Here is a 21,280-nt window from a genome sequence, read left to right as displayed (position 1 = left end):
AATGAGATATTAATTGTAGAATAATTAGCACAGTTCCTAGAACATAATAGGCGCTGTATAAATGCTTATTTCCTCCCGCCCCTATGTTGTTTCCCTGAAATACTGGATTAATCCAAGGCTCTTGCAACAGAGGATTATTGTACCTGTCTTCCTAGAGCCCATTGAACACTAAGATTTTTATATCTTTTAGCATATTTTTTTTAATTTTAGGGATGCCAGTTTCACATGACAGGTTCCAAGGACAAGTTTGGTAGGGAAACTAGAGACTATCAGAGAACTAGATGAGATCCAAGACAAGAAACATCTCAGTGAAAAGGTCCCGAGTGGCACATCTTCCTTTCTCCTGGAACGCGTGTCTCTGACATCTTTAGAAATTGAGGAGAGAAAATGATTGTGAAGTGGAATGATTTTGTTCCCTTGACCATCAGAGGGAGACACAGACGCTTGAAGCTTATTGGGTCACCCTACTCTACCAGGAACCAATCACTAATTCAGGTGGGGAATTCTTAATATTCCTTGCTCCCCATTGTCACTTCTAGATTCTCCCTACCATCATCTCCAGTAACCTCTTCTACTAAATCCACATCTACCACCCAGCCAGAAAGCTGTTAGCTTTTGTGTTTCTACCTCAAGGACACTCCCTCATTCCTGAATGAGTTCATTGACTGGCTGAGTCTTTCTTTCCACTCCAACTCCTCCACCCATACCACAGGACTTGAACATGCATAGTCACGCAACAACATACTCCCTCAAAAAACCTCTTTCAGCTGGACACTTTACTACTTTGACATGAGATTGTCTTCCACCCCACCTCAGGAACACACTGAGGGTCATGCCCTCAATCTTGCCAACTCCCACCAGTGCAACTCCTCTATGGTCATAACCTTTGAAATGTGCTAATCTGATCACAATATATTGTTATTCCATCCCTTTCTTTCTCTACCTTGCAATCTTAAACCTGGTTCTTAGTCCTTACCATGACCTACAAGTGCTTGACTTCTTGCTTCTTTCCTAGGCTCTCCCATGCTATGGGTGCTCTCTTCCCCATCTTGTCCTGCTGGTGAATGAATTCAGTCTACACTGTTCTCTTAAGTCCCTTAGCCCCTTATCCTATCACTGATGATGCCTTACCAAGCCTCGTCCTGGATTATTCCCATCTTCCTTCCTACTTAAATGCTGTAGAACAAAGCTAGACTGGATAATGTTTCTTACAAAGTCTCTCGCGCAGTATCTTCATCACCACAGAAGCTTTTCCAGAGCTTTTCATTCCTCCTCAGACTTCTAAGATATCTCCCCTTCCACTTGATTAACCCACTTGATTAAATTTTTTTTTTATCATTACATCAAACTCAACTTATACCTAGACCCCTTAACGTGGTGTAATACAAACAATACAGTTCTGAAGTGTAATCTTCTCTTGTAGGATTGTAAAAAGTTTGCCCGGATTAATAACATGTTGTTTGTAGAGGGCTGGCTTTGGGGAGTTGGAGGCTTAGGCCAGCCCGGGTCTTACCTGTAGCATGTACTAAGCCTGACCGCTGTGAAACTCAGGATGTCGGCTCACCACCCCCCTGCTCTGTCTCTTGAGAACAGGATGCAGGAAGGGAGGAAACGGACGGGATACAGGACAGGACACAGGAAAGAATGTAACAGACAAGGTACGAGGAAGGAAGGAAATCACCTAATTAGATTTGTACTTTTCATGAATAACAATGTTACTATTGCTTGATCCAGCACTATATAAGCCTGAGCCCTCAGGTCTATAAACAAAGTTTGTTCTTCACATCTTCCACCTGGCCCATGATTCTTCGTCTCTTCACACTCTGCTGGCACCAGACCACGGCTGCGGGTGCAGGCGCTCGCGCCAGTTATTGTTTCTTTCTATCTGCTTTACCTTTTTATGTCTCTCTTGAGACTTGTATTTGAAGATCAAATTTTCTGTTGAGCTCTGGTCTTTTTATCGGGAAGGTTTGGAAGTCCTCCATTTCACTGCATGTCCATCTCTTCCCCTGAAAGATCATGCTCATTTTCACTGAGTAGCTGATCCTTGGTTGTAATCCAGACTCCTTTGCCTTATGGAATATTTTATTCCAAGCCCTAGTATCTTTTAATGTAGAAGCTGCAAGGTCCTGTGTAATACTGACTGTGGTTCCATGATATTTAAATTGATTCTTTCTGGATGCTTGCAGTATTTTCTCTTTGACCTGGTAATTTTGGAATTTGGCTACAATATTCCTTGGCATTTTCGATTTGGGATCTCTTTCAGGAGGTGATGGGTGGATTCTTCCTATGGCTCTTTTACCCCCTGGTTCTAGGACTTCAGGGCAGTTTTCCTTGATGATTTCCTGAAAGATGCTGTCTAGGCTCTTTTTTTCATCGTGATTTTCAGGTAGACCAATAATTTTTGAATTGTGTCTCCTAGATCTATTTTCCATGTCAGTTGTTTTACCAATGATGTATTTTACATTTACATCTATTTTTTCCATTCTGCTGTTTCTGTTTGAATGATCCTTGCTCTCTTATAGAGTCAATAGCTTCCATTTGCCCTATTCTAATTTTTAACAGTTGTTTTCTTCTATTAGATTATGTACCTCCTTCTCCATTTGGTGAATTGTATTTTTTAGGGAATTGTTTACTTTAATGTACTTTTTTTCCAGTTGGACAACTGTATTTGCTAAGGACTTGTTTTCTACAGTTAATTTTTATCCTTCCTTTTCCAAGCTATTGACTCTGTCTTACATACTTATTTCTTTACCCAATTTTTCTTCTACCTCTCTCATTTGACTTTCAAAATCCCTCCTGAGCTCTTTGAAGAAAGAAGTTCATATTCCCTTTTGAGGCTCCAGATGTGGGTTTGTTGACAGTGTTGTTGTGTTTAGAATTTCTGCCTTGATCTTCACTGTTCCCCTAATAAGAATCTACAGCGCATTTCTTTTTTGCTCATGATGTTTGCTTATTTCCTGGCCTTTAAAGAGATTGAGCTCTCCTGCTGGGGAGCAGGGGGCATTAACCCCTGCTTCTTGTGTTGGGAGCCTGGGGCCTGGTCACTGTCTGTGTGTGCTGGGGCTTCAACTGCTGGCAGTTGGAGGCTGTAGGGTTCTGGCAGCTTGCCTGGTGCTGGGCTGGAATCAGCAACACTGGAACTCTAGGGGTAGGATTGGGTAGCCTGGCCCCTGGAGGTTGCCTGCTCACTGGGCTTTTCTTTCCTTTTGCTTTGTTTAGCTCCTCTCAGATGGATGTTGTAGGATGTTTCTCTGTCTGGGGCCCCTTGGAGCACTTTCCACAGTTTTGCTGAGGCACTGGGAGACTTGGCTGACTTAGAATACCGAGGCACATGGTGGGGTTTTTTTTAGCAGGTTTTCACTAGTTCCCCTGCCCTTACTGAGGCACTCGGGTGTGCTGGTGTTGGTGTTTGCCTACTCCATCACCTGGGTTTCAGGATCTCCCCCTGGTATGCTGAGGTGGGGCTTTCTGATAGCTTGCTTCTAGGCCTCCCATTCTGTACTGCTCCACTCCTCCTAGGGCAAAAGGGGCCTTTCCCATTAATTCCTAAAGCTACCTGATTTGATGTGGAGGACAGAAGGTGGCACCAAAGAGCTGCCTAGATGAAAAGCCCTGGAGGCTTCCATGCTTGAGGGACTAGAAAGCCAGCACGGGTAACGCTATCCTCCAAGAATTGATTAGGGGCAAGAAAGGGTGTATCAAGGTGTTGAACTAACCCTGTACTTTGTGTTTTTCTGACATAACTAAGGCAATTTTTATTACTCGTGGTCACAAACAGCAGTTGGACCATGGATACACAGGCAGATCCAGAAGCTATATTCTCACATCAGAAGCTCTATTCTCACATATTGCTAAGTAATGTATTGTCCTACAGCTTGATTAAGATGAAAAAGGACAACTGCAGGTGATGTAAAAGACAAATAGGGTTAGTACAGTAGGGAGGCGGAGGCCCAAAGTTGGGAGACTGAGGAAGATGCACTTAGTAGGACAAAGTGATTTGAATTAAGACTGGGCTATTCTAGGAACAAGAGCATCCATTGTCCTTCTCAGAGTGAGCATTGCTCCCCGTGGGAATGTATTTGTGCACTGTTTCTTCAGGACAGCAATACTTAGTCCACCCACAGGCCTTTTCAGCAAAGTCATGCTCTCTTGAAAGCCAGTCACCTACAGCAAGCTAGGCTCCTGATTCCTTAAGTTAAAAGGAAGAGGAGAAAAGAGTGAGAAGAAGAGTCAGAAACAACTTTCTGGGAATTTGAGAAAAAGCAGAGAAAACAATAAATCCAAGAGAGAAAATGTGGCTAACAAAGGAAACGGGCATTTCTTAAGTGCTCACTAGGTGCCAGGTCCTGTTCTGTATGGAGTTTGTGTCTTAAATCAGCATGTCAAAAATCACAGAGTCAGAATTATCCTTTAAATAGGCACTCTTTAAACTGCTCATGAAGTGTATGGGGCAGAAGCTTTAAACATAGGACTGTACCTGGAAAGAGACTAGGAAAATCCTAACTTCAGAAGCTTGATAATGAAGCCTTCCTCCCACCTATGGGAAGAAAACTGATGGAATAGATGTTTAGAATAAGACACATTTCAGACATGGTCAATATCTTGATTTTTCTTGGTTGCTTATACTTACCTTTTTCAGTGGGGCTCCAGGGGGGCTTCAAATTAGGAGGCAGTGTGCATTGGTGGAAATTGGTAGGGATTTAGTTCCATTGCTATAAGGTATTCTCATGAACAAACACCCTCTACCAGTGCAGGTCAAGACTTTCTCTACAACTTCTCATGTTAGAGAGTTGCCTATGGGACCAAATGGTTCAGTGTTGTGCCTTAGACCAAAGAGCAGGTATTTGTCAGAGGCTGAACTTGAACCCAGGCCTTCCTATTTCTCAAACCCCCTCTCTAGCCACTACGTGATGCTGCCTTTGGAGAAAGTGATAGCAATTAAGAAAAAAAATAGAGAATCAATAATACATTTAAAAATAAAATACATGAAAGAAAACAAAAACATGAGGACACTGAACAATTGAATTATTACCTTCTAAATGTAATACTGTAAAAAAATAACTGCATGGAATAAGAGTTTATGGCTGTATTCACCACCCTCTTTTTAGTATTCTTTATGAATCACAATGTTTGTGCTTGTGGGGTGATAAGTTCATAATTTTTAAAATGAAGAAGGAGGAAGAGGCAGAGAAGAGGAATGCAGCACCTCTAGTCTGTACAGGAAAGCAATCTGCCTCAGAGAAGGGATGGAACAGAGAGAGGTGCTATGGAGACGGATCACCTACATTTTATTATACAAAGTTCCCAGCCAAGCTCTGGATAAGGAATGGGTGAAATATATTCATGTATGACTGTGTGTCTGTGTGTGTTGTGTGTGTGTGTGTGTGTGTGTGTGTGTGTGTGTTGTGTCTTTTACAGGTGGAGGTAAGACATATTCAGATATAACCAAAAAATAAAAGTTAAGTAAAGACTTAACTGTCAGGAATTGATTATTTCAAAGAAGTACCCTTGGAAGTGCATCACCTGGGTCTGCATATAAGAAGTTGCTCATCCCACTACTTTATTCTTTCTTCTTGCAAGAAGACTACAAAGAAGGCAACTAGATGGTGTAGTGGATAGAGCACTAACGCTGGATTCAGGAAGACCTGAGTTCAAATCTTACCTCACACACTTGACAGTTACTAGCTGTGTGATCCTGGGCAAGTCACTTAACCCCTGATTGCCTCGCCCCCCCCCCCAAAAAAAAAGGGTGGGCAGCTTACAGATATTTGGTGTGCAGCACTGCATTTACTCATCTGGCCCAGAATGCTCACAAGCATCAAGCTTGGTTTGACAAAAATGAAGTAGAATTCAGAAGCTGCTAAAAGGAAAATTAGAACTCCACAAGGTTTACCAGCAGGTTTACCATCCATCTCTAAGAAGGAAGCATTGAACTTCATCAGAAGTAAAGCACAAGCAAAGCTTAGAAAGATGCAAGATTCTTGGCTCAGTCAGAAGGCAGATGAAATTCAGTTTGATGCTGATAGTAGCAATCCAAAGTGCTTCTGTGATATTCTGAAGGCTATTTATGGGCCAAGACCTATGCTGCATTTCAACTACTCAGTGCTGATGGAGCCACACTGATTTGTGTTAAGGATGTGATCTTGGTGAGACAGGCTGAACAATTCCATGGTATTCTCAGTAGACCACAGTCAATCAATGATGAAGCCAGTGACCATTTACCTCACATTGAAGTCAGCCTCTCTGTAGCCAAATTTCCAGCTGAAGAAGTGGTTTTAAACGTCATTAGGCTCCTCTTGTGTGGCAAAGTGCCTGGTGCTTTTTTTTATTCCAGCTGAGATTTACAAGGGAAGGCGTCCACTGCCCATACAACAGCTAACTGAACTTTTTGGGGTTATACGACAAGAGGAGGTAATTCCTCAGGGGTTCAAGGATGCCTCCACTGTCCATCTCTATTCAGGGAAAAGAAATAGCCTGGCCTACGAAAATCACACGGGGGTCTCTCTCTTAGTTATTGCCAGCAAAATCCCTGGTAGAGTCCTCCTCAATAGGCTAATTCTTTACCTGGAAGATGGTCATCTACCTGAGAGTCAGCGTGGCTTCAGAAAGGACCAAGAAATGGTCAGCATGGTGTTTGCTGCCCAAGAGCTCCGGGAGAAAAGCCAGGAGCAGAACAGAGGTGTATATGCAGTGTTCATTGGTTTCACCAATCAAAGCCTTTGATACTTTCTGTCAGTCATGAAGGCTTGTCGAAATTATGGGATTTGAACTTGGGTCTTACTGAATCCAGGGCCAGTGCTCTATCCACTGCACCACCTAGCTGTCCCCAAATGGAGAAATATTGAATAAGTTCACTCACCTGTGCAGTGTACTTTCAGAGATGTACACATAGAAGATGAGATTGACATACCCATTGCCAGAACTAGCTCAGTGTTTGGGAGGCTCATAAGGAAAGTGTGAGGAAAAAGAAGTACGGGAATGTCTAACAAACTGAAGGTCTACAGAGCTGTTGTGCTGACCTCATTGTTGTATACCTTTGAAACCTGGACAGGATGCCAATGACATGCCATGAAACCAAATCACTTACATTTGAATTGTCATTGGAAGATCTGAAGAGAAATTGGCAAGATAAAGTACCCGGCACTAAGATCCTTTCTCTAACTGAACTGCCAAGCATTCAAACTGTCCTGCAGAGAATGAGACTCCAATTGGCTGGCCATGCTTTTTGAATGCCAAACACATGTTTACCTAAAAGACTATTGTTTCGAGAACTCACACAAAGCAAGTTCTCGCATGAGGTCAAAAGAAGCCATACCAAGGACACTTCTAATGTCTCTCTGAAGAACTTCGGAATCACTTGTGTGACATGGGAGACATTGGCAAAGGACCAACCCACATGGTATATCTCTGTCAAAGAAGGCACTGCGTTCTGTGAGCAAAGCAGAATTGCAGTAGCTCAAAAGATACGAGATGCACAAATTTAGAGACATCTCCACTCCACATGTTCATGTGGACTATTTGTACCTAACTTGAGGTAGAGCTTTCCAAGCTCATATTGATCTGATCATTCACAGTTGAATACACTGTACCTTGACTCCAATAGAGTGATGTCATTTTGGTCCTCTTCAAGAATGATGGACAAGGACTACCACCACATCTCACAAGTAATTTCTTTCTTGATTTTCTAATTTCTGCATGTTGTCACTCAGTGCGTCTAAGTCATACCTATTTGGAGTTTATTTTTATATGTGGTATGAGAAGTTGATCTATAAATAGTTCACGCCAAACCGCTTTCCAGTTTTTCAAAAAGTGTGTGTTAAATAGGAAATTCTTACCAAATAGATAGGTCATTGGGATTTGTCAAACAGTAGGTTACTATGCTTCTGTATATTTTGTGTGCAATTTCTTACACTGATTAATCTCTCTATATTTTTAGCTGTTATTTGTATTTTATTTTTCTCTAGTTACATGTAAACAATTAACATTCATTTTTAAAACTCTGAGTTTGAAATTCTCTCCTTTCCTCCCCCTACCATTGAAAAGACAAGCAATTCCATATAGGTTATACATATGTAGGCATGCAAAACATATCCATAATAGTCATGTTGTGAAAGAAAACATAGACAAAAAAACCTCAAGAAAAATAAAGTTCTTAAAAAGTGTGCTTCAATCTGTGTTTACACACCCATCAGTTCTTTGTCTAGGGACGGATATCATTTTTCGTCATTAAGTCCCGCAGAATTGTCTTGGACCAGTGTATTGCTGAGAGTAGCTAAGTCATTCACAGGTGATGATGTTACAATATTGCTGTTACTTTGTACACAGTACATTTCACTTTGCATCAGCCCATGCAAGTCTTTCCAGGTTTTTATGAGAGCATCCTCCTCATAATTTCTTACAGTACAATAATATTCCATCATAATCACACACCACAACTCATTCAGCCATTGCCCAAGCGATGGGCATCCCCTTAACTTCTCATTCTTCACTCCCAGAAAAGGGCTGCTGTAAATATATATATGTATATTTTTTTTAACACATACGTCCTTTTGCTTTTTGTTTTTTCTCTTTTGGGATCCAGACCTAGCAGTGGTATTGCCAGGTCAGAGTTTCATACAGTTGTCGGTATGGCGTAGGGAAGACCTGAGTTAAATCCAAGTTCCGGCACTTGCTAGAGTTTCCACATCTATAAAATGGGCACCATAATAGCACCTGCTTCCCAGGGTTTGTGTGAGGACCAGGTGAGACAGTCAATGTAAAGTACTTAACGGTGCCTAGAACAGCGTAAGCTCCGGGTATAGCTCTTAGTTTTATTTAGTCCATCTACCAAAGAACCGTCAGTCATGAGGTAAGGGGACGAGCGGAGGGGGCGGGGCTAATAGCAGGAAGGTCCGGGAGGGGCGGGCAAACAAAGAGGCAGGACCGCATTCCAGGCCGGGGGAAGAGCCGGGCCCCAGGCATGCGCAGAAGGAACCTCAGCCTCGAGACTACGATTCCCAGAAGGCCGTGCTCGCTTCAGGGGCATTATCCAAGCTCAAGGCCGGGAGGGAGTGCCTTCTTACTACGACACTTCCGCTTACTTTTCCCTCCACCTCTTCCATGCTTGCTGTTTCTCGCTTCCCCTTCTCTGTGGTGGGCTGAAGTGTGTGTGACAAGGTGAGCGGGGTCCGGGAGCGGGGCCAGGCCCAGGCGGAGCTGGCTGCGGGGGTGCGGCGGGGTCGGAACACCGGGGGCTGGCTGGAGAGCACCCGGAGAATGGGAGGAGTGTGCGGCAGAGGAGGAAGGAGGCCCCCGAGGGGCTCCCAAGGGTCTGGGGGCTGCCCGTGGGGGGGGTTGAAGGCCGGGGGTTGGAGGCCAAGCTGGCCGAGGAGGAGCCTGGGGCCGGGGTTTAATTCTCCCTCAGTCACGCCCGCATCCCGTGACCCTGGTGAGGGCCTGCCCCTCGGGGCCTCTGTTCTTGCCCCTTGCCCAGAGTCCCAGGGAACGTGCTCCCGGTGTGTGGGTGTCTGGTTCTCACTCCTCCTCCCAGCATCCTCCTGGTTAGCCCTCCTCCGGGAAGCCTTCCCTGATGCTGCCTGGGCCCGTGCCCTCCCCCTGTTGAAAGGGTCATCTGTTTGTCCTCCACTTTGTGTATAAGGAGATGCTGTACTCCATGACCGCTTCCTTCAGGCTCCCTCCCATCCCCGCCCCCAGCCCGTCCTCGTCACTGATCTCCCCGCAGTGGAGAAGTGGGAACGTCTGGTCTGAGCAGGGTGACCCCTCACTCTCCTGCTTCTCCTTTCCTCCCCAGCTCTCCCTTCTGTGCGTCTGCTCTGCCCAGGAGGACAGCCTGGAGGAAGAGGGAATGGCTCTGCCCACACAGCCACGCCGGGAAGGTGAGTGCACTTGCTGTTTTCAAATAGCATCTTAGGCAGAGACCGTGGGATAGGTTTTTTGTCCTGTGTTGTAATACTAGAAATCGTGGGCATCAGAGGAATCATAACCACAGACACCACTGCATCCTCTCCCCACACAAAAAAAGACCTAATTACGTTTACTTTAGTTTTATGGAAATGGAGAATAAGGGAGCAATCCTTGAAGGAGGGACAGGTTAAGTAATTGGAGGGCAAGGTGTGGAATGTAAGTAAAGTAGAAGAGTTAGGAGGGATAGGAGATGAGAGAGAGCACAAACGTGAGACCAAAGATCAGAAGAAGAATTTGTTACAGAAAGTGTATGTTCATGCATGTTCGTGTATATCTATATATAAATGTTTCTGTGCTTAATTATATCCTGGGCAGGAGATAAAGATGGAAAAAAAAACAAATAAAAAGTGCACAGCAGAGAACAAAAGAAAACCAACGAGGAAGCAAACCAGAGATGAACAGCACACTGCACTAAGTGTGGTATTTATTTTATGGGCTTCTTGAAATGGAAATTTGTTGCTATATATTTTGAATCTTACATTTTGCTGTGCCTATGACTTGCATTTTTCCCCTTTCTTATTTTGTATTTAAGTGAAAATATTTAAGTTAGTAATATGTTATGTTATTTATATTTATATTTGAATAATTAAAAAGGAAATAAATGGGGAACAGCTGAACATACTATGGTATGTGGTAAGTGATTATGAGGAAATACTTGTGGTATAAGAAATGAAGAGCAGGATGCTCTCAGAAGAACCTGGAAAAACCTACATGAGTTGATAGAAAGTGAAATGTGTACAAAGTGAGAGCGATAATATAAGATGATCAGCTGTGAGTGACCTAGCAATTCTCTGTAATATACAGTGATCCAAGACAACTCTGAAGGACTTATGATGAAAAATGCTATCCATCTGTGGAGAAAGAACTGATGGTATCTGAATACAGACTGAAACATACTTTTTAATCTTAATTTTTCCTGAGGTGTTTTTTTTTTGGTCTCATTTTTCTTTCACATCACTAGAAATGTATTACCTATATCAAATTGCTTGCCTTCTCAGTTGGGCGGGTAGGAGGGTGGGAAGAGAGAAAGAGAAAGAATTTGAAGTTCAGAGTTTTAAAAATGAGTATGAAAGGTTGTTTTTACATGTAATTGGGGAGAAAATAAATTTTATTGTATTAAATTTTTTTTTTTTGGTGAGGCAGTTGGGGTTAAGTGACTTTCCCAGAATGACATTGCTAAGTGAGTGTTATGTGTCTGAGGCTGGATTTGAATTCAGGTTCTCCTGACTCCATGGCAAGTGTTCTATCCACTGTGCCACCTAGCAGCCTCCTGAAAATAATACATTTAAAAAATTTAATATAATCAGAATTACATGTTTTACACCTCACACTACTCTTACCTGTTGTTTATTCATAAATTGTTTGCCTATCCATAATTCTGATATGTTTCATGTTTCTAATTTTCTTGTTGTATCTCTCTTTATATGTAGTTGATGTATCCATTTGACACTTATCTTGGTGAATGATGTAAGAGACTGATCTATGCCCGGTTTCTGCCATTCTGCTTTCCAGTTTTCCCAAGAATTTTTAGCAAATAATGAATTCTTTTTTAAATTTTTGTTTTAAAATTTTTAGTCAGTTGGGGTTAAGTGACTTGCCCGGGATCCCACAGCTAGTAAGTGTCAAGCATTTGGTCTGAGGTTGGATTTGAACTCAGGTCCTCTTCACTTCAGGGCATGTGCTATATCTATTGTGCCATCTAGCTGCCCCCAAATAATGAATTCTTATCCCTGTACTTTAAGTCTTTACCCCTGTCAAATACAAGGTTATTCTATTTATTTGTTACTGTAAATTGTATGTCTGTTCTGTTCCATTTATCTACCTTTCTCTTTCTTAGCCAGCACCAGGTTGTTTTGATAATTACTTCCTTACAATATAGTCAGAGTCTGGCAGAACCCTCCTTTCTTGACATGTTTTTCATTAGTTTCTTTGACATTCTTGACTTTTTGTTCTTCCAAATACATTTTGTTTTTTTTATTTTAATTCAGTAGAATAAGTTTTTTGTAATTTAATTGGGATAGTATTGAATATATAAATTAGTTTAAATAAAATTGTCATTTTTGTCACGTTGGCCCTGTCTACCGAGGAACAATTAAAATTCCTCCAAATCAGTTCAAATCTGATTTTATTTATATAAAAAGTTTTTAACCATTCTATTTATGTGGCTCCTGGATTTGTTTGGGCCGTTGTGCTCCCAGGTATTTTATATTGTCTAGAGTTATTTTAAATGGTGTCTCTTTTACTATCTCTTCTTGCAGGGTTTTGTTTATGCTATGTAGGAATGCTGATGAATTAGGTGGATTTACTTTATAACCTGCTGCTTTTTTAATTATTTTAACTAAAGTGAGTGGGATTTTCCAAGTATATCATCATGTCATCTGCAAACAGAGATAGTTTTATTACCTAATTGCCTATTCTGATTCTTTCTATTTCTTTTTCTTCTCTTATTTCTGTTGCTAGGATTTCCAATACAATACTGAAAAATCTTGGTAACAGTGGACATGCTTGTTTCACACCTGATCTTCCTGGGAAGACTTCTAGCTTATCTCTATTACAAATAATGCTTGCTGGGGCCACTAGGTGGTGCAGTGGGTAGAGCACTGGCCCTGAAGTCAGGAGGACTTGAGTTCAAATGTGACCTCAGACCAAACACTTGAGACATACTAGCTGTGTGACCCTGGACAAGTCACTTAACTCCAATTGCCTAAAAAAAAAAACCCTAGAAATAATGCTTGCTGATGTTTTAGATAAATGCTTTTTATCAATTTAAGGAAAAATCCATTTAGACCCAAGACTTTCAGTGTTTTAAATAGAAATGAATGTTCTTCATCAAAAGCTTATTCTACTTCTATTGATAGCGTCATGTGACTTTTAAAAACTTTTATTGTTAATATAATCAATTATTTTAATAATTTTCCATATGATAAATCATCTCTGCACTCCTGGTATCAATCCCACGTGATCATGGTGTATAATCTTCAGGATGTATTGTTGTAATCTTTCAGCTAGTCTTTTATTTACGATTTTTGTATCGATATTCATTAATGAAATTGGTCTAATTTTTTGTCTCTGTTTTTGCTCTTCTTGATTTTGGTGTCAGTATCACATGTCTTTCATAAACGGAGTTTGGTAGGATTTCTTTTTTGCCTATTCAAAATTATTTAATAGTGGAGTCAGTTGATGTTTAAATGTTGGATAGAATTCACTTGTAAATCCATCTGGTCCTGGTGCTTTTTTCTTGGGAAGCTTATTTATGGTTTGTTCAATTTCTTTTTTAAAGGAGGTGTGTTTGGATATTCTATTTTCTGTTAATCTAGGCAATTTATATTTTTGTAAATATTCTTCCATTTCACTTAAATTGTTAAATTTATAGGCGTATAATTGGACAAAATAACTTTTTTTCCTAAATTTTATTAATTTATTTTGATTTATCAACAATCACTTCCATATGCTTTTGAGTTTAAAATTTTCTGCCCCTTCCTCCCCACCATCTTCTCCAAGACTGCGCACAATCTGATATAGGCTATACATTTACATTCCTATTAAACATATTTTCACATTAGTGAAGTGGTAAGTAAAAATTAAAACCAATAGGAGGAACCATCAGAAAGAGGAAACAAAACTCAACAGAAGGAAAAAAATGATAGCATTCAACTTCCATAGTTCTTTCTTTGGATGTGGACAGCATTTTCCATCAAGGCCTCTGGAGATGTCTTAGATCCTTGTAATGCTGAGAAGGGTTCAGTTTAACAATATTAGTCATCACACATGTGGCTGTTATTGTGTACAAAGTCCTCTTGGTTCTGCTCACTTCACTCAGCATCAGACCATATAAGTCTTTCCAGGTTTTTCTGAAGTCAGCCTGTTCATCATTTCTTATAGCACAATAGTATTCCATTACATTCATATACCACAACTTGCTCAGCCATTCCCCAATTGATGGGCATCCTCTCAATTTCCAATTCTTTGCCACCACAAAAAGAGCTGCTATGAATATTTTTGTACATGTGGGTCCTTTTCCCATTTGTTTGATCTCTTTGGGATATAGCCCTAGAAGTGCTATTGCTGGATCAAAGGGTATGCACATTTTTGTAGCCCTTTGGGCATAGTTCCAAATTGTTCTCCAAAATGGTTGGATCATTTCACAACTCCACCAACAATGTATTAGTGTTCCAATTTTCCCACATCTTCTCCAACATTTATCATTTTCCTGTTTTGTCATGTTGGCCAATCTGATAGGTGTGATGTGGTACCTCAGAGTTGTTTTGATTTGCATTTCTCTAATCAATAATGATTTAGAGCATTTTTTCATATGACTATAGATGGCTTTAATTTCTTCATCTGAGAACTGTCTGTTCATATCCTTTGACCATTTATCAATTGGGGAATGGCTTGTGTTCTTATAAATTTGTCTTAATTCTCTATATATTTTAGAAATGAGGCCTTTATCAGAGAGACTGGTTGTAAAAATTCTTTCCCAATTTTCTACCTTCCTTCTAATCTTAGTTGCATTGGCTTTGTTTGTGCAAAAACTTTTCAATTTAATGTAATCAAAATTATCCATTTTGCTTTTCATAATGTTCTCTATCTCCTGTTTGGTCATGAATTCTTCTGTTCTCCATAGATCTGATAGGTAAACTATTCCTTGTTCTCCCAGTTTACTTATGGTATCAGCCTTTATATCTAAGTCATGAACCCATTTTGACTTTATTTTGGTATATGGTGTGAGATTTGGGTCTATGCCTAGTTTCTGCCATACTCTTTTCCAGTTTTCCCCGTAGTTTTTTTCAAAGAGTGGGTTCTTATCCCAGAAGCTGGGGTCTTTGGGTTTATCAAATAATAGATTACTATAGTCATTGACTATATTTAACCTATTCCACTGATCCACCTCCTATTTCTTAGCCAGTACCAAGCAGTTTTGATGATTGCTGCTTTATAATACAATTTAAGATCTGGAATTGCTAGGCCACCTTCCCCTGCATTTCTTTTCATTAGTTCCTTTGATATTCTAGACCTTTTGTTTTTCCAAATGAATCTTGATATTTTTTCTAACTCTATAAAATAATTTTTGGTAGTTTGATTGGTATGGCACTGAATAAGTAAATTGGCTTAGGTAGGATTGTCATTTTTATTATATTAGCTCGGCTTACCCATGAGCAACTGATGTTTTTCCAATTATTTAGATCTGATTTTATTTGTGTGAAAAGTGTTTTGTAATTGTGTTCATAGAGTTCCTGGGTTTGTTTTGGGAGGTAGACTCCTAAATATTTTATAATATCTACAGTAAGTTTAAATGGGATTTCTCTTTCTATCTCTTGCTATTGGGTTTTGTTGGTAATATATAGAAATGCTGATGATTTATGTGGGTTTATTTTATAGCCTGCAACTTTGCTAAAGTTGTTTATTATTTCAAGTAGTTTTTTACTTGATTCTCTAGGATTCTCTAAGTATATCATCATGTCATCTGCAAAGAGTGATAGCTTTGTTTCTTCTTTGCCTATTCTAATGCCTTCAATTTCTTTTTCTTCTCTTATTGCTAAAGCTAATTTCCAGTACAATATTGAATAACAGTGGTGATAATGGACATCCTTGTTTCACCCCGATCTTATTGGAAATGCTTCTAGCCTGTCCCCATTACATATAATGCTTGCTGAAGGTTTTAGATAATGCTATTTATTATTTTAAGGAAGACTCCATTTATACCTATGCTTTCTAGTGTTTTTAATAGGAATGGGTGTTGTATTTTATCAAAAGCTTTTTCTGCATCTATTGAGATGATCATGTGGTTTCTGTTGGTTTTGTGTTGATATGCTCAATTGCTGATAGTTTTCCTAATATTGAACCAACCCTGCATTCCTGGTATAAATCCTACCTGGTCATAGTGTATTATTCTTGTGATAAGTTGCTGCAATCTATTTGCTAGTATTTTGTTTAAAATTTTTGCATCTATATTCATTAGAGAAATTGGTCTATAATTTTCTTTCTCTATTTTGACTCTTCCTGGTTTAGGTATCAACACCATATTTGTATCATAAAAAGAATTTGGTAAGACTCCTTCTTCACCTATTTTCCCAAATAGTCTATATAGTATTGGAATTAATTGTTCTTTAAATGTTTGATAGAATTGCATGTAAATCCATCTGGCCCTGGAGATTTTTTCCTAGGGAGTTCATCAATGGCTTGTTCAATTTCTTTTTCTGAGATGGGGTTATTTAAGTATTTTACTTCCTCTTCTGTTAATCTGGGCAATTTATATTTTTGTAAATATGTATCCATTTCACTAAGATTGTCAAATTTGTTGGCATATAGTTGGGCAAAATAATTCCTAATTATTGTTTTAATTTCCTCTTCCTTGGTGGTAGCTTCACCCTTTTCATTCTTGATACTAGTAATTTGGTTTTCTTCTTTCTTTTTTTAATTAAATTAACCAAAGGTTTATCTATTTTATTGGTTTTTTCATAAAACCAGCTCTTAGTTTTATTTATTAGTTCAATAGTTTTCTTAATTTCAATTTTTTAATTTTTCCTTTGGTTTTCAATATTTCTAATTTGTGTTTTTAATTGTTTTTAATTTGTTCTTTTTCTAGTTTTTTTAGTTGTATGCCCAATTCATTATCTCCTCTTTTTCTATTTTATTTATGTAAGCATTTAGAGATATAAAACTTCCCCTAAGAACTGCTTTCGCTGCATCCCATAGTTTTGGTATGTTGTCTCATTATTGTCATTCTCTTGAATGAAATTATTGATTGTTTCCGTGATTTGTTGTTTGACCCAAGCATTTTTTATTTGGATTAGATTATTTAGTTTCCAATTATTTTTTAGTCTATCTTTCCATGGCCCTTTATTACATATAATTTTTATTGCATCATGATCTGAAAAGGATGCATTTAATATTTCTGCCTTTCTGCATTGGATTGTGAGGTTTTTATGCCCTAGTACATGGTCAATTTTTGTGTATGTGCCATGTACTGCTAGAAAAATATATTCCTTTCTATCCCCATTCAGTTTTCTCCAGAGGTCTATCATATAACTTTTCTAATGTTCTATTCACCTCCTTAACTTCTTTCTTGTTTATTTTGTGGTTAGATTTATCTAGTGCAGAGAGGGGAGGTTGGTCCCCACTAGTATAGTTTTGCTGTCTGTTTCTTCCTGTAACTCCCTAATCTTCTCCTCTAAGAATTTGAATGCTATACCATTTGGTGCATATATGTTTAGTAATGATATTACTTTATTGTCTGTGGTGCCTTTTAGCAGGATGTAGTTTCCTTCCTTATCTCTTGTAATTAGATCTATTTTTGCTTTTGCTTTGTCTGAGATCAGGATTGCTACCCTTGCTTTTTTTACATCAGGTGAAGCATAATATATTCTGCTCCAGCCTTTTACCTGTATCCTGTATGTGTCATTCTTTTTCATATGTGTTTCCTGTAAACAACATATTGTAGGATTATGGTTTTTCATCCATTGTGCTGTCCGTTTCCGTTTTATGGGAGAGTTCATCCCATTCACATTCACAGTTATGATTACTGTCTGTGTCATTTTCTCCATTAAATTCCCCAGCTATTATAGTATAACTCTCTCCATTTGTAATTCACTGAACTTTTTTTGGTAAAAATTTAGATGCTATAGTATGTGGTACAAAGAGATTCGGTATTGATATTGTGCATTCTTGGAAGATGGTGGAGTAGGTCAGAATAGGCTTTAGATTTATTGCGCAGACATATAAAAAATTGCCATGAAATAAATGGAAGAAAAATACAGCAAAAATAAAGGGGTGAAGCAGTTGTCTTCCTAAGAGAACTTGAGAGGACCTCAGAAGAACAAAAAGAGGACCTCCAAGGGCTGAGATTTGGCCTAAGTGAAGCATAGATACCTCCAGGCTGACTCCACTGAATGAACAAACATCTGGCCATGAATCAGCTCTGTCAGGAAGTAGACTGGGTTTCAGTACATTTCCCCTTACAAACTTTGACCTCCCAGCCTCAGGAACTTTCATCTCACAAACTTTGACCTCAAATGTTCTTCTAAGGAACAGGAGATGGCTGAGTGCAGGAAGATTGAATAGCCTTCCCTTCCCCCCCAACCCCCTGAGTCTATTTCCAGAAGGTAGGCCTAGCAGTGCTGACCACAAGCTATCTGGTGTTATGGCTGTTTGTGAGAAGAAGCAAGCACATGCCCAGTGATTGTAGTACTACAGGGAGGAAGAACGTTTTTGTGGTGTTATAGGTGGGGACCCTACCTGTGGTTTAGGAGAGGAGTCCCTGAGGTTGATCCCTTTGACAGAATTCAAAAAATAACAGTAAGGAGAACTGGGATTAAAACGTGGTTATAATAATAAACTGCTAAAAATAATGAGTAATCAAAAGAAAAAGAACCCAACCATAGTTACTTTGGTGAAAAAGAATATCTGAGTTCATATTCAGAGGAAAATAGTGAAGTAAAAAAGGTAAAAACAAGCCACTCCTACCCCAGAGAGCAACGTGAAATGGTCACAATCACAAAAAGAGCTCTTGGATGAACTTGAAAAGGAATTCAAAAATCAAATAGGAGATGAGTGGCTGAGTGGATAAAGCTCCGGCCTTGGAGTCAGGAGGACCTGAGTAACAGTTACTACCTGTGTAACCACAGGCAAGTCACTTAACTCCCACTGCCTCACCAAAAAGCCAAAAAAAAAAAATCAATAAGAGAAATTGAGGAAAAATTTGGAAAAGTAAAAGCAATTAAAAAAAATTATGAAAACAATGGTAGGCAACTGGAAGAAGCAATATGTACTCTTCTTTTAATTATTTTATTTTTTCCAGTTACATGTAAAGATAGTTTTCAACGTTCACGTTTGTAAAATTTTGAGTTTCAGTTTTTTTTGCCTTCCTGCCTTGTCTCCCTCTTCCCTTAGACAGCAAGCCATCTGATATAGGCTGTATTTATACATTCATATTGAACATATTTTCACATTAGTCATGATATAAACAAGAATGAGAACTAATGAGAGGAACCGTGAGAAAGAAAAAACTAAACAAAAGGAGAGCAAATAGTATGCTTCCATCAGCCTTCAGACTTCAAAGTTCTTTCTCTGGATGTGGATAGCATTTTCCATCTTGAGTGTTTTGGAGTTGTATTCTTTGCATTGCTGAGAAGATCTAAGTCTGTCAGTCAGTTATTACCCAGTATGGCTATTCTTGTGTATATACGGTATTCTCCTGGATCTGCTCATTTCACTGCATCAGTTCAGATAGGTCTTTCCAGGTTTTTCTGAAGTCCATTTGCTCGTCATTTTTTATAGCACAGTAGTATTCCATTACATTCATGTACCACAGCTTGTTCAGCCATTCCCCAGTTGATGGGCATCCCCTCAATTTCCAATTTTTTGCCACCACAAAAACAGGTGCTGTGAATATTTTTGTGCATGTGGGTTCCTTTTCCATTTTTATGATCTCTTTGGGATACAGACTTAGAGGTCCTGTTGTTGAGTCAAAGGGAATGCAGAGTTTATAGCCCTTTGGGCGTAGTTCCAAATTGCTCTCCAAAATGGTTGGATGAGTTCACAACTCCACCAATAATGCATTGGTCTTCCAATTTTCCCACATCTTCTCCAGCATTTATCATTTTCCTGTTTTGTCATGTTGGCCAATCTGATAGAAATAATCATATTGTTTCTGTTTGACTGATTCTTCATATCTTATGGAGTCATTAGCTTCCACTTGCTCAGTTCCAATTTTTAAGAAATTGTTTTCTTCTGTTAGATTATGTACCTCCTTTTCCATTTGGCCCATTTTACCTTTTTTTTTTTTTCAGGCATTTGGTGTTAAGTGACTTGCCCAGGGTCACACAGGTAGTAAGTGTCAAGTGTTTGGTCTGAGGCCGAATTTGAACTCAGGTCCTCCTGACTCCAGGGTTGGTGCTCTATCTGGTGTGCCACCTAGTTGCCCCATTTTACTTTTTAAGAACTTGTTTTCTGTAGTTAATTTTTGTCCTTCCTTTTCTAAGCTATTGACTCTTCTTTTGCATATCTCATTTCTTTTCAGTTTTTTTCTATCTCTTTATTGACTTTTAAAATCCTTCTTGAGCTCTTCCAAGAAGTCTTTTTGGGGTTGAGACCAGTTCATATTCCCCTTTGTGGTTTTGGATGTAGGTATATTGATAATGCTGTCATATTCTGAATTTGTGACTTGATCTTCCCTGTCCCCATAGTAAGAATCTCTGGTCTTTTGTCAGTTGCTGCTTTTTATTCATGGCGTTTGTCTATTTCCTGGCTTTTAAAATTGAGCTCCGTCTCTCTCTCTCTCTTTTTTTTTTTCCAAATTGAGCTCTTTTGCTGGAGCCCAGGAGGCACTGACTGAAGCTTGTGCTAGGAGGGTGGGAACTGGTCACTGGCTTTATGTGCTGGAGCCTCAGGTGCTGGTAGCTGGACGCTGTAGGTATCTGGCAGCTTACTTGATGCAGAGCTAGGGTCAGCAACACTAGAGTTCCTAGGGGTGGGGAGGGTGTCTGGCCCCTGGAGGATGCCTGCTCACCCTGGCTTCTTTAAAGCACTTGAATGTTTGGCTGCTGGAGGATGTCTTCCAGCCTAGAGCTGTACCTCCTGGTTTTGTGCTGAGGTGCCAGTAGATTTGGCTACTAGAGAACCCTAGAGCAACATGGACGTTCTCTAGCTGGCATTGTTTACCGGTTCCCCTGCCTGTGCTGAGGCACTGGGAGGAAGGGCAAGGGGGCGCATCCTGCAGTCTGCATTTGCTTGCTCCACCGCACTGGGGTTCAGGATCTTCCCTTGGTTTGCTGAGGTGGGACTTGCCAGGTTGCCTCCTGTTCTGTACTGCTCCTTCTCTCCCAGAGCAAGAGGGGCCCTTAATTCCCCAGCCTCCTGGGCTACAACATTGCTGCACCCTGTCTTTCTACTGGCTGGCTGTTCCAGGGTTTCTCCTGGGGCGATATTTTCTGGGCTTAGAGGTCAATAAGGGAGAGTGAGAGAGTGACATACATCTTACTCTGCCATCTTGGCTCCTGGAAATTCCCTTGAATGTGATATAAAATGTATTACAGTTAGTAAAGTGGGTATTTATTATTTCTGCTTCTCAGTATTTGTGAGGTTTTTATGCCCTTGTACATCATGAATTTTTGTGAAAGTGCCACGTACAAGGAAGAAAAAGGTATATTCCTTTTTATTCCCATTTAGTTTTCTCCAGAGGCCGACTATCATAGCTAATTTTTCTAAAAGTCTCTTTATCTCCTAAATTTCTTTCTTACTTATGGTTAGATTTATCTGGTTCTGAGAAGGGAAGTTGAGGTCCGCCACTGGTAAAGTTTTGCTGTCTAATTCTTCC

General features: G+C 39.8%; 1 protein-coding gene across 1 annotated transcript in view; it reads left to right on the top strand.

The window, feature by feature from the left end:
• Positions 1-21,280, top strand: part of LOC110202780 (uncharacterized) — a 283,878-nt gene that overhangs the window by 249,067 nt on the left and 13,531 nt on the right. Inside the window, 1 exon segment of the mRNA XM_078149297.1 lies at positions 10,282-10,386. Within this exon segment, the coding sequence (XP_078005423.1) occupies positions 10,282-10,386 (105 nt within the window).

The sequence above is a fragment of the Phascolarctos cinereus genome, unplaced genomic scaffold (assembly GCF_003287225.1).
Source record: "Phascolarctos cinereus isolate Bilbo 61053 unplaced genomic scaffold, phaCin_HiC Scaffold_2;HRSCAF=192, whole genome shotgun sequence".
NCBI lineage: Eukaryota > Metazoa > Chordata > Mammalia > Diprotodontia > Phascolarctidae > Phascolarctos > Phascolarctos cinereus.
The sequence above is the reverse complement of the archived record's forward strand: the minus strand, read 5'-3'. Positions and strand labels throughout refer to the sequence as shown.